The following is a 15,961-nucleotide window of genomic DNA, read 5'->3' as shown; positions in this document are numbered from 1 at the left end:
AGGACAGGAGGAGCATCCTACTTGGGTTTTATTGGTCTTAACCTCATTCTTCTTGGTCGACACAGATGAATGCTGCTTCAGTGCGTTGGTGGTGGGAAGAATCATTCCCTGACCAAACTCTGTGGGATCAGAGGTCACAGTTACCCCATGGGTCATCTCCCTGGCTGATCTTTACAGGTGTAAATTTCATAATGAAGCGTTTTAGGGACTGTCTCAGAGTAATGGCTTGCTGAGGGCTGAAACTACAAACGTTCCAACCACCAGGAGAAGCTCAAAACAGAGTACTAAAGCTCCACTTAGATTTAACGTGTTTTGCTCACATGCATTTGTAGTGGATGTGTCACAATCCTGGGTCTTTTTACCCAGCGTTTTGAGTTTTTGTTAATTTGGATGTTTATGGTTTATGTTTAAGTTCATTGGGTTTTCTAAGGTAATTTGTTTATTAGTTTCCCCTTAAGTTTTCAACCCCTGTATTAAGTATCCCTTGTCCTTTATGTGTTTCATGTCTTCATGTCTTTTGTTGTGACAACATGAACTTGACACATCTGCGTTTCATTATCTTTCCCATTTTATTTTGAAGAGGTTCTGTGTTCCTGTGTTCTATGTGTTTAGCTTTACGTTTCCCCTGTGATGTCGTTATCCTCACTTGTTTCCCCATGTGTTTCCACTTCCCTCATTATCCTCCTGTGTGTACTTAGTCTGTGTGTTTTCAGTCATTTCTTGTCAGGTCGTCTGCTGTTTTCACGTCATGCATCCAGGTTTTTTTTCCATGTCTCCATGCCAGGTTTCATGTTGAAGGTTTTTTCATGCTTTAATCTTAATTCACCCAGTTTAGTTTATTGTTTAGTTTCACCTTTGTCTTTTGTTTTGTACTTCTTTGCCAGCCTTAATAAACGGCTCGGTTTTGTTATTCCATGTCACGTTTCACATTCTGTTTTGGTCTGCATTTGAGTTATTTTTCGCAATACATACAGTCTGCCTCAGCCAGACTCTGACAGGATTGCTGGGTGCTAGAGTTAATTGTAGACTCTGGTTGTCTCAGTAACTCACCCCCTCATATCAGCAGTATTCTTAACACTTTAGTATTCACTTCCAACTATTATCTCAAGCCTGGACCCACCCACCTCTCACTGCTGAATTTCACAGAACTTTAATGGTTTCAAGTTTCCACATTACTTCTAGCTTTTTCCTGTTTAGACCCACCCCTAAAAGGCTTTGATAGTTACTGACCGATCTACTTAAGAGACACAGAGGAGACACCCACGAACAGTTCTAAAAACTCCTTATGGTCAGAAACTGCCTGATGTCTTCTAGGTAACACACCTGATTTGAGCCGCTGGACATACTTGCCCAGAACCCTGCGAACCTCCTGGATGCCGGAGGTCTTCATGAGGTCCAGGAGAGGTGTGTTGGGCTGGTCTTTACAGAGAGCCACGCAGATCTGGATAGCAACATAATTATCAATACACTCATCTGTGCAGTCATCACTGGGTTGCAGGGTATGTGATCAGAATCAGAAGTCAAACTCACATCCAGGTCATCCTCGTCATTCTCGTCAGACAGGTTGGACACATCAATAGTTCCTCTGAACTTCACTCCCCTGCAGGACATCCCTGCACACAGAAAACAGTTGGCACTACAGAAAAAGAGCAACCCTATGTTAAAATCCCCGCTGTACACGTGGCTAGAGATTCTGGCAGTCATAGTCAAATGTATTCCAAGGGCCAGAGCGGGTGACACTGAGTCAAAATGAAACCTTTCATTCAGGATAAGAGTAGATTTAGTAGTTATAATTAATATCATCAGCAAAGACTCCTGGTTTACAATAATGGCTTACACAGCAGTGGGGAAGAACTCTTCAGTATTATATTTTTTCAATACCATGTGCCAACACAATGCAGAGCCACTGCTTGAACTCTACTCCCATAGAGATTGATTATCTTGTTTAAAATGTTACCTGATTCTGAAAAAGAAAGACTGAAATCAAAAGCACTTGACTCCCTGGTATAAATGAATAATGTGCATTTTCAACCAGATAACCTGTGAGCTAAAGAGGAAATGGTGTCTTGCTGATTTAGAAGATCTTCATTTAGCAGGAAAAATAATTTGTTGCTCAATAAAAGTAAAGCATGAACACCTGACTATTCAACACTCACAATGAAGATTCTTTACAGTTTTTCCCCAGTGACCACTGAAGTTAGGGTTAACGCTGATAATATTTCAAAATAACTGCTCAAACATGCTCCGAGAGTTATCATCATGATAGCTGCCATGTTGTGCGACGTGCTTCTAGAAGAACTTTGGCTAAAAGGTTTAGTGCATGGGTCTCAAACCTAAATGAGCTATGGGCCACTGCTGGCACTGTCATCTTATTGGAGGGCCACTTCAGTGTTCAAGTAATACAAATCAAACAAATAAGAAAACACACACAAATATTTTCTAAAATGTAGTGTTGTATTTTTAAATTTCAAATATTGTATAACAAGACAAAACGTTTTTTTTCTCACTCTTAACTGAAGCCCTTCATTGAACCACCAAATAAACACATCAGTACTCTCTACCTGGCCAGACACATGGCAGCACTTCTACTATCATTTTGTTCATATTTAACAAATATGCAGACATAAGTGTACACATTAGTTTTTGACTCTCTCACTGAACTAACAGAGCCAATCCCTCAGCATATTTGTACTCTCTGCTCATATTGCCTTCATATTAAATCATTTTTGGCTTCTTAAATAACTCATTTTAACAAAAAAAAAAAGTCACTTCAAGGATCAAACTGTCAATATACGGGGCAGCAAGTAGCCCCTGGGTTGTGAGTTTGAGACCCCATATCTACAGCATCTACGTGAAGGTTAAAGTCAGTCACATGAACCAAATTGAGATGGTCTCCCATGATGAATGGATGGACGACATCATCAGTGAGATCACTGACCCAGCCAGCTGAGTCTCAGCTGCCACTCGTAGAAGTAGAAGAGCTTCCCTTTGCGGTTATTGATGGAAGCTTCTCCCTCCAGCTTAGTGACTTCGGTCAGATGGCAGACACCCTCAGGTCCCTCCACCTGCACACCGAGCAGCAACTGATGGAGGCACTCCGAGGACCAGGAGGACACATCTCGCTCTGTCCTGACCAGGGGAGAGAGGAGGGTCAGCGGGTACCAAATCACGCCCACCTCTGACATCACAGAGTTCAAAAATACCTCCAAACATGTGCTGAACCAGCTGCGGCTCACATAACACACACTGAGAGTCTAAAATAGCTCATCCTACAGTATCACATACACACTGAGATCATTCTGGAAATGTCCTCTTCTTACTCAGTCATGACATTCAGGCTGTTACCATGGAAATGAGGCCAGTGCCCTCAGTTACCTGCAGGAAGCCCCAAAGATTACTCAAAAATTAACTTCTTGCGCGTTTTCTATCACTGAGCTGAAGCAACTTCTATAGCAACAGCATTACCTGAATTCTACCTTCATCAGTCTGTCTGTCTGCCACATGGACCAGTTTATATTTATTACAATAAATAAGTAGTAGTAATAATAATAGTAGTATAATGAGTACTGCAGTGATGGTAGCATTGATGAAGATGAACAGACCAGTGCCAGTTGTTGACGTTGGTGGCGTCAGCTCTCTCCTCTACTATCCATCGAGGATCTCCTTCACCCCACTTAGCCATCACGATCGCTGATCAATACAGGGCCAATGAGACACTGCTGCTCACACTGGTAAAACCCTAAGCCTGACACCAGCTGAAAAATGAAACGCCCACTTCCTCTTAGCACTGTCAAAGTAAAAGCACAGAGGACCTGGGACCGACAGTTACCTTGAGGCCAGCTGTGGGTCTTTGCTCCCAGATTGAGAACCAGCAGAGCTATACCTGCACGCTGCTCTCAGGTGATAATAACCTAAAGCCTCCCAGGTGGAAATAAATCAGCTGATGTCTGCAACCAATCTGTTGACAGTCACATCACTGATGCTGAATGTAACAGACCAATCAGATCCATTTTTAGAAGAACGACTCCTCTGGTTTATGTGATGTTTTAAGACAATCAAATTAAAAAGAATATCTGTCTGGTTTCCTGCTCCTTTAATCGAATTATTGATTAGATCAAAAATGGACTTCCTGGTGCAGCGTACTACAGCTCCCAGCAAACTTCGCGCAGCCGGAAGCATCCTCGGTCAAAGAGAAAGGGACGAAGAAGCAGGTGAAGGTAAAAAAAAACAAACAAACAGCTGATTGATTCTCATCGATTATCAGGTTTACAACCAGCGGTTTGTGCTTGATGTCTACAGATTAGACACCTGCGGAGTGACGTCACATTCCCACCGTTTGTCACTAAAAACACTAATATGCGGATTTTTCATTTAGCTAGCTAATGCTAACATGCTAATAACAAACCTGCAGCTGTTACCAGAAAACGTGTCTGTAAAGGTTCTCAGTCATCCAGGTCATCGTAGTCTAAGGAGCTTGGAAAGAAAAGCATCTGGACTTCTTTAAGTTGCTTGAAGACGTTTCACCTCTCATCTGATAAGCTTCTTCAGTTTGACCCTAGAACCGAAGAAGCTCCTCGGATAAGAGGTGAAATGTCTTCAAGCAACTTAAAGAAATCCAGACGCTTTTTTTTCCGAGCTCGTTACTAGAAAACGCACACGTGCATAGCAGATGTGGGTCCGGGATCAGGCTAACCAACACGGGCTACGGCAGACTGCAGCGCACTACAACTCCCAGCAACCCCGCGAAATTGTAGTGGTTAGGTGTGGGAACGAATCATATCGCACAATAATTTCTATTGAGAGCTTCAGTAGATTTTCTTAATGTACAGGCTGTGATCAGCTGATCTGCTGCTCTTTATGGATGTATACACCTGAATTCAACAAGATGTGAGCCGATGTTTCCTGAGTTGTCCTAGCTGATTTCATCCTCTACACTGACAGTACACTGTTTATGTTGTCTTTATGTTAGACACTATACAAACATCATCAACTGAAATTCATATGAATCTCTGCTACACTTGATGTAAGCTAACTGAAATGAAACCACAGCATCTGTGCACCTTTACTGTATCCACCACAGTGCAGAAAACCAACCTGTTTATCTTTTTCTCTCCCTGTGAAATGCAGCTGGACCTTTAGCTGTAACACACTGTGGGACAAACTGCACACAAACAGTTTTTATATGTTTGCTGATGTTTGTTGAGCTGATAGAAATGCTGCATTTCAAACTGCCTGACACTTAAAAAAACGTTACTCCCTTTATGCTCGCTCCTCTTCAGCAGGGCTAGCTAGATGCTGAAGTACCGCAAACACAATTCATGGACACCCCTGGCGATGACTATGAAGGTTCGCAGTGATATAAAATAATTACTCCCCTCAGATGTGTTAAAACTAAAGTAAGGAGCCGTTTTGAAAATGTAAGGAGTAGAAAGTTCAGATATTTGTATAAAATGTAGGGATAAAAGTAAAAAGTTGTAAAAATAAATAAATAATAATAATACTCAAGTAAAGTACAGATACCTGAAGATTCTGCTGAAGTATTTGTAATTCGTTACTTCCCACCTCTGGGCCCAGACTAGGTAAATGTGGAGGGTTCAGGAAGGACATCCGGATCAGGCATGCAGGCCATAAAAAATCAGATTTCCATACCGGATCGGTCAGGCCCGGGTTAACAATGACTGACTGGGTTCTGCTGGCCAGCAGGTGCAAACTGGGCTACTATTGGCTACTACTACTGACTACTATTGAAGATGAAGGAAGAGGAGAGGGAGAATCAGAATACTTTAATAATCCCTAAGGAAATTATGTTGTTACAGTTGCTCCAAGACAATAACAGTAACAGACTAAACTAAATTAAATAATATAATATATTACAATGTTTACAAAATAATAACGGGCAGCATGGTGGCACGGTGGTTAGCACTGTTGCCGCACAGCAAGAAGGTCCTGAGTTTGGTTCCACCATCAGGCCAGGGTCTTTCTGTGTTTTTGCACAGCATGTTCGTATTGTTTCGTGCCACCAGTCTCTCTTTATTCAGAGTTTTCAGACACAGTTGTCTGTGTTTCTCCTTTTCTTTTTTCTCCATCGCTGTCTTTCTTCTTTTTCACTGTCTTTTCATGTGTAACTAAGTCTCAGCTGTCAGATTTACCGCCTGGAGTATACAGAGTTCATTGGCTGAGTGGTATCACATGGGGTGGCTTAAGTTGCACCCAACTGGTCTGTGCATTTCTTCAGCCACTGAACCACTACCGTAAAGACCAGAAAATGCTGGACCAGTTAAAACAGAAGCACCCTATCAGCTTTGAAATTTTTGCCTTCTGTTTTTACTGGAAGTCCGGTTCCATATGGGACCGCTTGTGGGTGCAGCTCAGGACCCCAGTCCGCCTATTAGTGACCTCTGGCTTATGTTGACATTAAACGGTTCTCAAATTTAACTCCATATCCGTATTTCTTAGTTTTAGACCAGTGGCTTACTCTAATATGTTTCCCTCATTTAGTTGACTAAGAAATTAGTCACCATTGCTAATTAATTATATATATTTAATAATTAGGCAGCACGGTGGCACGGTGGTTAGCACTGTTGCCGCAAGCAAGAAGGTCCTGAGTTCAATTCCACCATCAGGCCGGGGTCTTTCTGTGTGGAGTTTGCATGTTCTCCCCGTGTCTGCGTGGGTTCCCTCCGGGTACTCCGGCTTCCTCCCACCGTCCAAAGACATGCAGTTTGTGGGGATAGGTTAATTGGATAATCCAAATTGCCACTAGGTGTGAATGTGCGAGTGAATGGTTGTCTGTCCTTGTGTGTTGACCCTGCGACAGACTGGCGACCTGTCCAGGGTGTACCCCGCCTCTCACCCTATGATAGCTGGGATAGGCTCCAGCGCCCCCCGTGACCCTGAAAAGGATAAGCGGAAGCGAATGGATGGATGTTTACAAAATATAAGAAATAGCTCTAATGTATACAAATATATTCATAAATATCAAGAATATTAGAGACATGACATATACATGATTGACATTTTACTCTGTCCTGTAAAACGTTGTTATTTTACTGTACAGGATGTGCAGAAGGGTGTAACTTCTGCATTGTGCATTAGATGGAGGAGTTGTACGGAGATATCCACAGGCAGGAATGATTTCCTGTGTCGTTCAGTGGTGCCTTATGGGTAATCGCAGTCTCTCACTGAGCGTGGTCCTGGGACTGGCCAGCACATCATGGAATGGGTGGGAGGTATTATCCAGCATTGTCCTTATCTTGGACAACATCCACCTCTCAGATACCACCCTAAGGGAGTCCAGCTCCATCCTCACAATATTACTGGACTTGGGGATCAGTTTATTTAGTCTGTTGGCATCTGTGACCCTCAACCCAACAGCATGGGATGGCACTGGCGGCAACAGACTCATAGAACATCCTAAGCATTGTCCGACAGATGTTGAAAGACCTCAGAGACACGTCTGGCCCTTCCTGTAGAGTGCAGTGGTGTTTTTAACCCAGTCCAGTTTATTGTCTGTGTGTACTCCAAAGTATTTATAGTCCTCCACAAAGTCCACATCGACTCCCTGGATTGAAACAGGGGTCACAGGATTCCTCATCCTCCTAAAGTCCAGGTCCTTCTGAGAGGGCATGTTAGGACTAGGAGGCAGCGAGACAGAAGGAAAGGCAGGAGTGTGTAGGTGAGAGTAGGACTCTAAGTGTTGGGACTGTGATGGGAAAGGGAAAGAGGGTAGATATACTATGAGAGACCAGCAAAGGCCAGGAGCAGTGGAGGTGGATTCTGCTGTACCTTGGTGTAGATGGAAAGAGAAAGAAAGTAGTGGTAATGTTCGAGGTAGAATATGTAAATAGGGTTGTGGCAGTAAGGAGAGTCTGAAAAAGGATCATGATTTTGAAGCTAAAAGTCAAAAGGTGTGAAGTGGTAGAGAGTGTTCCCACACGGTTAGCGTGGTGATTGGAGCGGACTTTAAAGGATATGTAGGTGAAAGGAACATCAGACAAATGCTTTTCTTTGTGCACTCGTGCTACAGTCAAAGCTGATTTCAGTTTTTGAGTGGGAAGAGAAAAATGGTGGCATGGTCTACAGCTGCTGAGGGGTGGGGATATGGACAGGCCTTTAGATTTGAATGCACAAAAGAACAAGAGCGCGATGGTAAAGAGTAAACTACATTCAGTAAAGAAACAACTGCATTATTCTGTTAACACAACATCTGATAACATCTGCACTGAGAGCATGCTAACACAAAGCTAGCCAAGAGCGCAGAGTGATGTTAAAGCTGAGTTGTATGCAGACCCGAACCCAGCAGCCAGAGCCTGAACTTCATCATGTAACAAAGACAGTAATGAGCAGTCAGGCTGCAGCGTCTGTTTCTACCTGTCCATGTGTGTACTGTAGAATCACCCTGGCAACCACTCTGCAGTGTGCTTTGGCCGATTTTTGGTTTTACTTTGTGTTTATGTGTAAAAATTGTATCCTCATTAGGATAGAGATCTGTGTCAGGTTTATACTGTTAAAAGTAAATGTGTGACAGTTGTTTCAGGTCATTTCTGGAGTAATGAGAAAGTAATGTAACAAGTAGTGTAATAAATTACTTTCTTTAGCGAGTAATTAAGTAACGTACTTTATGAAAAGTAATGAGTAATGTTTAACAGATTTTTTTTGACCAATAACATAATAGTGCTAATAATACACACTGAAAATGAAAAATATGAAAAGCTTAGCATATGCTGAGACAGTGTTTCTCACTGTGCGCCACTTCCTGACCTGTGATCTCATCACATGATCAATAAGGAGAAAAAGAATGACATCATGTGATGCAGGCTGTGTCTTACCAGCTAATAGCTTCCTTCCTTTCTGTGTTGACAATTTAAATAAAGAGTCACTAACTCTTTATGTCCAGATGATTAAGAGTAAAGTTGACGAGGAAGACTACTGGCACAGCTCCAAGTTTAAAGCGTTCACCTTCGATGATGAAGATGATGAGTTAAGCAGGGTAAGACCTCCAGAACCAGAAGCCAGAGTGAATTGTTCTAGCCCTGCATGTGTGTCATTGACTTGATGTGGCTCTCAGGTGTGATTTTTAGGTGTTGTTGTCTAACAGTTGAAGGAGTCTCGGCAGGCCGTAAACAATATACGGCGGCTGGTGGAGGAAGACGATGACGAAGATGATGTCGAGAGGGTCAGCTGGAGTGGCGAGCCAGTCGGCAGTAAGACCCCTACATTCTCCTCATTGGTCACTCCTTTGGAGAATGCTGAGATTTGATTGGTTATAGGGTGGTTACCTGTCATACTTGTGTCCACAGGTATTTCCTGGTCCGTTAAAGAGACAGCTGCCTCCAGTCAGAGGGCAGATAGAGAGCCTGCCTTCCCCAAAATTAGCACTGACACGCCATCGATCAGTAGGAGCCAATCAGGATACTCGCTGAGCTCTCTATTCAAAGGTGAGGACGGTCACATGACTCAGATAGACCGAAGCCTGATCATGTGATTCACTGCAGTTGTCATGTGATTCTGTGCAGGAAAACCTAAGGTAGGGAACTTCCAGACCTTCAGTGACGGTGAGTCCTCAGATGACTCAGGTGGTGTTCTTATACTTTTACGATATTTCACCTAGTCAGGGTCATGTATATCAGGGTATATAAATGAATGGTGATTGGATGAATATGGGATGATGTTGAATGGTGATTGGATGAATATGCAATGATGTTGGTTGGTGGTTGGATGAATATTGGATGGTATTTAAAGGTCAAATAATGGTTGTATAAATAGTGGGTGATGATTAGATGGTGATGGATGATGTTTGGATAGTGATTGGTTGATGGTTCGATTAATAATGAATGCTGATTTGATGGCGCTTGGATAATGGCTGGGTGAATACTGGTTGACTGATGGTGGTTGGATGTTGTTTGGTGGTTGCATGGTCATTAATGATAGTCAGATGATAGAGGATGTATGGTGGTTGGATGTCTCGCTCAGACTGACATTTGTTTTTTGGGGTTTTTAGCACTTACTGACTCGTCTGTCAGGCTCTACGCTCCTGAGCTCCGAAAACCAAAGTCTGAGTACAAGGTAAGATTACCCTGGTTAAATAGGGTGTTATATTTAGTAATCTAATTACTATGGGTGTGTAATATGGCTGTTCAAATATTGTGATAACTGTTAATCTCATTACAGTTATGCTTCAAAATCCAGTTACTCTTGGGTATTCTGATTACCCATGAGTAATTCAATTATAATATCATTAACCTGATGTAAGTTGATGTGCACGACTAGTCGACTGGACAACTAATCTTCACTGTTGTCACTAGTCGGTACCAGACATATGAGTCATTTAACCTAGTTGTTTTACATTTGAATTAATCCCCACTGCTGGTAAATAGTTGTGTCCTAATCTTATGGAACCATCTGCCACCAGGTGAGAAACGCCAAAAATCAGCCTCATATTTTAGTCACCACTGTTATTTCTAGTTCTTTTAAAGGCAAAAGAGTGAGATCACAGACAATCCTTAGCGATAGGGCGAGGAGTTCAGTTGTTTGGGAAGGATTTAGAGTAGAGTCGATGCTCGTCCACATTTAAAGGAGCCAGTCGAGGTAGACACCAACTGGGTAAGGTGGTCCGACCAGGGATATCCTGCCAGGAGGAGGCCGCTGTGTACACCTGAGACATGGGTCATGTTTTGTGAACTCAAAACATGTTTTCAATAATTTGGATTCCTCAAAACAGCCACCCTTTGCTTTGCTTACTGCTTTGCACAGTCTTGGCATTCTTTCGAGGAGCTTCATGAGGTTGTCACCTGAAATGGCTTTCCAACAGTCTTAAAGGAGTTTCCAGAGATGCTGAGCACTTGTTGGCCCTTTTGCCTTTGATCTGCGGTCCATCTCATCCCAAACCATCTCCATTGGCTTTTTAGGTCATGGTAAATGGTAGATGGACGGAGTCTTATATAGCGCTTTTATACTCTGTAAGGTTTTCTGACTGATGAAAGGTGTGACGTGTAACTGTTTGCACAGACCATTTTTTGAAAAAACAATTATTGGATTCATGAAGCTGAACTTAAATCATGCATAAATGATTAGTATTTATTCAGGTTTGGATGTATGCGTTTGTAAAATAGTTATACTCTTGCTCAGATTGCTTCCAATTTTTGTGTGGATTGACGTACGTTACACACAAATCACTGCACACATCTGTAAATCTTAGTTTATGCTTTTGGGTCATGTCGTACGCATTTGCAACCCTTTTGTGGAAAATTCCTCTCCGTATTTAATCACCCCCCTCTTTTCCGGTCAGAGTGAATTTTTAAACCAGGCTTGAATCAGGGCCATCCTGATACGCATGAGGAGGAGCTCACTGATGAGTCGGAAACAATATTTAGTGTTGATTATGTTCACAACGGAGAAAACTGCCTGGCTTTTGTGTGTGTAGCCAAACATGGTGACTTTCCTCACACCTGTGGAAGGTCGGCTTATGCAAATGGCTCTTTTGAGTCCACATCTGCTGGGAGATCGCATCTGCAGAGGCCCAGCATTCATCTGTTGCTCTATTGTCACTGTACACTTTTTTGTTTTTGCACAGCATGTTCGTATTGTTTCGTGCCACCAGTCTCTCTTTATTCAGAGTTTTCAGACACAGTTGTCTGTGTTTCTCCTTTTCTTTTTTCTCCATCGCTGTCTTTCTTCTTTTTCACTGTCTTTTCATGTGTAACTAAGTCTCAGCTGTCAGATTTACCGCCTGGAGTATACAGAGTTCATTGGCTGAGTGGTATCACATGGGGTGGCTTAAGTTGCACCCAACTGGTCTGTGCATTTCTTCAGCCACTGAACCACTACCGTAAAGACCAGAAAATGCTGGACCAGTTAAAACAGAAGCACCCTATCAGCTTTGAAATTTTTGCCTTCTGTTTTTACTGGAAGTCCGGTTCCATATGGGACCGCTTGTGGGTGCAGCTCAGGACCCCAGTCCACCTATTAGTGACCTCTGGCTTATGTTGACATTAAACGGTTCTCAAATTTAACTCCATATCCGTATTTCTTAGTTTTAGACCAGTGGCTTACTCAGGGATAGCTCAGTAGGTAAAGTGGTCGCCCCATGATCGGAAGGTCGGCGGTTCGAATCCACTTAACGGCTACCCTGAGGTACCCCTGAGCAAGGTACCGTCCCTACACACTGCTCCCCGGGCGCCTGCTTAGTGGGCTGCCCACTGCTTCACAGAGTGAATGGGTCAAATGCAGAGAAAAACAAGTAATTTCCCCATGGGGATCAATAAAGTATCCACTATTATTATTATTATTATTATTATTATGTTTCCCTCATTTAGTTGACTAAGAAATTAGTCACCATTGCTAATTAATTATATATATTTAATAATTAGGCAGCACGGTGGCACGGTGGTTAGCACTGTTGCCGCAAGCAAGAAGGTCCTGAGTTCAATTCCACCATCAGGCCGGGGTCTTTCTGTGTGGAGTTTGCATGTTCTCCCTGTGTTTGCATGGTTTCCCTCTGGGTACTCCGGCTTCCTCCCACCGTCCAAAGACATGCAGCTTGTGGGGATAGGTTAATTGGATAATCCAAATTGTCACTAGGTGTGAATGTGCGAGTGAATGTGAGGGTGAATGGTTGTCTGTCCTTGTGTGTTGACCCTGCGACAGACTGGCGACCTGTCCAGGGTGTACCCTGCCTCTCGCCCTATGACAGCTGGGATAGGCTCCAGCCCCCCCCCCGCGACCCTGAAAAGGATAAGCGGTAGCGAATGGATGGATGCTAATTTAATTACTCTGGGGTAATGTGATTACAGTTCTGTTGTCCTGTGCTGTCATTTCTAATGGTGATATGGTTATTGTGATGTCAGGATTATGTCAGTGATTGGTCACCTGAAGAGACGGTTCAGAGACTTCAGCAAGGAAAGGTAACACACCTGTTCACCCAAGTCTGAGTATTTCTGCTCTGTATTAATATTGTAAGTATTTGTACTGTGTGGCAGGCCGTGTCTCTGGAAAAATTCAGTGTGGTACTCTGAGCGTCAGTACTCTATAGTAGTAGTACTGTGATTATTTGTACTGCATTGTAGGCTGTGTCTCTGGAGAGGTTCCGCACACTGCAGGACAAACTGCTGCTGCTCGATCACGCCATTGCTGCTCATGATGGAAACGTCATCACGGCTGTAACTTGATCTGATTCATAACGGCATCATTTAAACTTTATTAACCATCCCATCAGACACAACTGAGCATGCTCTGTTTATTTTTCAGGTTTTAATCTATCTAAAGAGGACGCTCTGTAAAGGTGAGTGTGGTCTTGATCCCGGTCCTGCTGGTTGATTGGTTCTCCCACTGAGTCTGTTTTTGTTCTCAGAGGTTTTGTTTCGAGAGCTGGAGTCCAGGCAGACAGCTCTCAGACACTTCATCCACTACCTGAGTGAGACCCAAAACCAGAGGCTGCTGCTGGAACTGCACAGGTTTGCTCTCACCTACAAGTACACCTGTCCCTGCTGATTACTGCCCTCGTCTGTATGAAGCGTGATGCTGAACATGCTGCAGGTGTTCTTGTGACTGAGTGATGAGGTTCAGGTCGGCAGATAGACATTCAGGTGTGTCACAGGTATCTGGTGTACACCTGTACAGATAGAACTCTTTTGATGTGTTTGCTTTCTTCCTGTTCCTCAGAGCACTGGGCAGAGCTGAGGATGCGGCGGTATGTAGTACTCTGTAGCTATAAACAAATCAACATTAATTCTTCTGGCGTTCATTGGGCTGATGATGATGCCATTTCCTGTTTTCATGGCAACAGCTGCTTCAGTATAAGGAACACTTGAGCATCACAGATGAAAACAAAAGACGGGACTTCCTGAAGAACTGCCTTAGGTCAGTAATCTGATTACACTCAGGTAACTGTTAGTGTTTGTTGTTTACAGTTGTTTGTTCGTTGTTTTCAGCCTCCCATTTTCTGCTGAGGACCTGGCCCATGTTCAGGATCACTACACTCTATTGGAAAGGCAGATCATCATCGAGGTCAGTAACCAGTTAATTAAGTTCATGATGAGGTTGAAGGTTTCTGATTGACTAGATCCAGTTTAATCACTGTTGTTGCTAGGTGACAGACCGGCAGGCTGAGCGTGGAGGGAAGGTGGAAATTTTCCAGAAGTTTCCCAGAAAAGCTTTGATCCTCAACATGCCGCTGATCACCACGCTGTACTACTGCTGCTTCTACCACTACGCTGAGCCAGAGGTCAGTCTGTTAGCCTGTGTTAGTTTTAGTTCCTGTTAGCCTGAATTAGTGTTAGTCCCTCTTAGCCTGAGTTAGTGTTAGCCCCTGTTAGCCTGAGTTAGCAGTAACCTGCAACAGTGTTTATATTTCAGGGGACCTTCAGCAGTCCGTTAAATATCCGTCAGACCTTTAAGGTGAGAGCTGACTGGTTTGCTTTGACTTTTGACCTCTTTTGATCTGTTTGACTCACTGACCTGTGACCTCTGAACTCAGATCTCAGAAAAGCAGTACTTTGTGACTGCTTTGGCTGCAAGGGCGAAGCTGAAGGCATGGCTGGACGTGGACGCTCTGTTTGCCAGCAGGAATTGGCTCGGGTTCACCAGGAAGAAATCACCACTGAGCTTCCAGCGAGTTGTTGACATCCTACAGAAGAACTCCGCCCCCACACACGTGAGCTACTGTAACACACCTGGTACAGAGGTAGAGAGAGACGTAGCCATCAGCTTGTTATTGATTTTTGATCATTGGTTATTGATTACTGTCAGGTGCTGCAGGACTACGTGGCACTCGTGGACGACGGAGAGTTGAGGCTCACTTTGGCTCAGAAACATAAATGTCACGACATCGTCATCAGTGTGAGTCTGCCAAATTTGATTTAGCTGCTTGTGGTGGAATTAAGGCACGACGGGTCCAAGGATCATAGTTTTGAGCCATTTTATTGAGCACTTCTCACCACAACAACCAACCCTTGAGTCCCCGTGTTTTAACACCACAGGTGCGATCTGCAGATGCCGTGCAGGTGCGTCCGCACGGCACCACAGACCACGCCCCACCACACTGCTGCTTTAAAAATGACCAATCAGAGAACAATACTTTGTATGATGTCATGATGATGTTGTATCTCTGGGCAAATCAGACATACCGGGACATGAAGGACCGGCAGCTGCTGCTGGGATACCGTGGGAAGGTGGTGAGGGGCTCAGCGGAGGAGAGGAAGATTGATGACCTGCTCAGCAACCCGGTGAGGAGGGCTCCTTTGTGAACTATATCATGTGACTTGACATGTGACTAAACTATTTCTTTTCTTTCAGCAAATTCGCTGGAAAAACTAACATGGCTGTCACCATGGCAACATGAATGTCCTTCCAGCCCATCTGTGGCTGTCTGAATCGATGTAGCTCTGCCTACATACCCAGGAAGGGGGAGAGTCATGACTCTGATGTTCCTTTGAAAACAGGAAGTGACTGTATTGATGTGAGAAAGAGTGGACGGAGTTATTTCTTCATGTTTCATCAGATAATTGGACACACCTCTGACATTAATTCTGACATCATCACGCCAAATAAAATAAAAACACAGATTGATGCTTCAGGACAGCAGGATGCTGCTGCCATATTTGTCCGAGAATGTATGTGTGCTCTCAAATGTTCAGGTTGCCACCTCTCATAGACAGATCTGTCCTAAAGTGATCGGGTTTGAAGTTTGTCTAAAAGTTTCCCAAGTAAAACAAAAATCCAAAAGCTGTGATCAATCCCATGTTTCTGTTAACATGAAGAGCAGACTGATGTATTAAATATTCCTGTACTGTGTGAGAAAATAAATCATAACTTTTAATTAAGAGACATCAGAAACAGCTGAATTTTGCTTAATGGATTTTTTTTAACCTTTTATTTGTTCACAAACATAAAGTGCAAAATAAACACAAACATCCCCAAAACCCATCTGTCTGTTACAAACAGCCAATAAACATTTATATATCAA

The 15,961-nt window shown here is 43.3% G+C and overlaps 2 protein-coding genes across 9 annotated transcripts in view; one reads left to right on the top strand and one right to left on the bottom strand.

Annotated features, from left to right (window-relative positions):
- The window catches only part of ahsa1a (AHA1, activator of heat shock protein ATPase homolog 1a), a 10,475-nt gene extending 5,926 nt beyond the window's left edge, over positions 1-4,549 (bottom strand). Inside the window, exons 1-6 of one of the 6 annotated variants that reach the window (XM_086265393.1) lie at positions 4,419-4,494; positions 3,603-3,690; positions 2,939-3,129; positions 1,531-1,613; positions 1,324-1,441; positions 22-119 (exon numbers count right to left, since the gene is read on the bottom strand). In XM_086265393.1, coding sequence (XP_086121519.1) covers positions 22-119; positions 1,324-1,441; positions 1,531-1,613; positions 2,939-3,129; positions 3,603-3,682 — 570 coding nt within the window. In that variant the 5' untranslated portion in view covers positions 3,683-3,690; positions 4,419-4,494. Of the gene's footprint in view, positions 1-21; positions 120-1,323; positions 1,442-1,530; positions 1,614-2,938; positions 3,130-3,602 lie in introns of all 6 variants that reach the window. The other 5 variants (XM_086265395.1, XM_086265394.1, XM_086265392.1 and 2 more) reach the window with 5 other exon arrangements.
- On the top strand, positions 4,034-15,961 carry vipas39 (VPS33B interacting protein, apical-basolateral polarity regulator, spe-39 homolog). Of its 3 annotated transcripts, none has more exons than XM_086265383.1 (19): positions 4,034-4,217; positions 8,874-8,989; positions 9,098-9,203; positions 9,300-9,437; positions 9,516-9,554; positions 10,001-10,065; positions 12,846-12,902; positions 13,065-13,157; positions 13,246-13,279; positions 13,349-13,451; positions 13,660-13,687; positions 13,784-13,857; positions 13,929-14,004; positions 14,087-14,221; positions 14,353-14,394; positions 14,474-14,650; positions 14,746-14,835; positions 15,117-15,221; positions 15,292-15,961. In XM_086265383.1, exons 1-19 carry the CDS (start codon positions 4,121-4,123, stop codon positions 15,310-15,312), a joined length of 1,596 nt encoding a protein of 531 aa, XP_086121509.1. In that variant the 5' UTR covers positions 4,034-4,120; the 3' UTR covers positions 15,313-15,961. The 3 variants fall into 3 exon arrangements, with proteins under 3 accessions (XP_086121509.1, XP_086121508.1, XP_086121507.1); XM_086265382.1 differs by having other exon boundaries at positions 4,106-4,217; positions 8,897-8,989; XM_086265381.1 differs by lacking the exon at positions 4,034-4,217 and having other exon boundaries at positions 4,599-8,989.

Source organism: Aulonocara sp. 'chitande type north' Nkhata Bay, linkage group LG15, assembly GCF_057382095.1.
Source record: "Aulonocara sp. 'chitande type north' Nkhata Bay isolate Kocher_YH1m ecotype deep benthic linkage group LG15, A_spYH_male_GT1.1, whole genome shotgun sequence".
Lineage (NCBI taxonomy): Eukaryota > Metazoa > Chordata > Actinopteri > Cichliformes > Cichlidae > Aulonocara > Aulonocara sp. 'chitande type north' Nkhata Bay.
This window is presented reverse-complemented; position numbering and strand designations above follow the sequence as displayed.

What these genes read in the sequence shown, in the direction of transcription:
- vipas39 (XM_086265383.1), top strand. Translation starts at nt 4,121, where the DNA reads ATGGACTTCCTGGTGCAGCGTACTACAGCTCCCAGCAAACTTCGCGCA. An exon ending in AAAGAGGACGCTCTGTAAAG is followed by an intron (nt 13,280 to 13,348) that starts GTGAGTGTGGTC and finishes TTTTGTTCTCAG; the next exon opens with AGGTTTTGTTTCGAGAGCTG. An exon ending in ACCACTACGCTGAGCCAGAG is followed by an intron (nt 14,222 to 14,352) that starts GTCAGTCTGTTA and finishes TTTATATTTCAG; the next exon opens with GGGACCTTCAGCAGTCCGTT.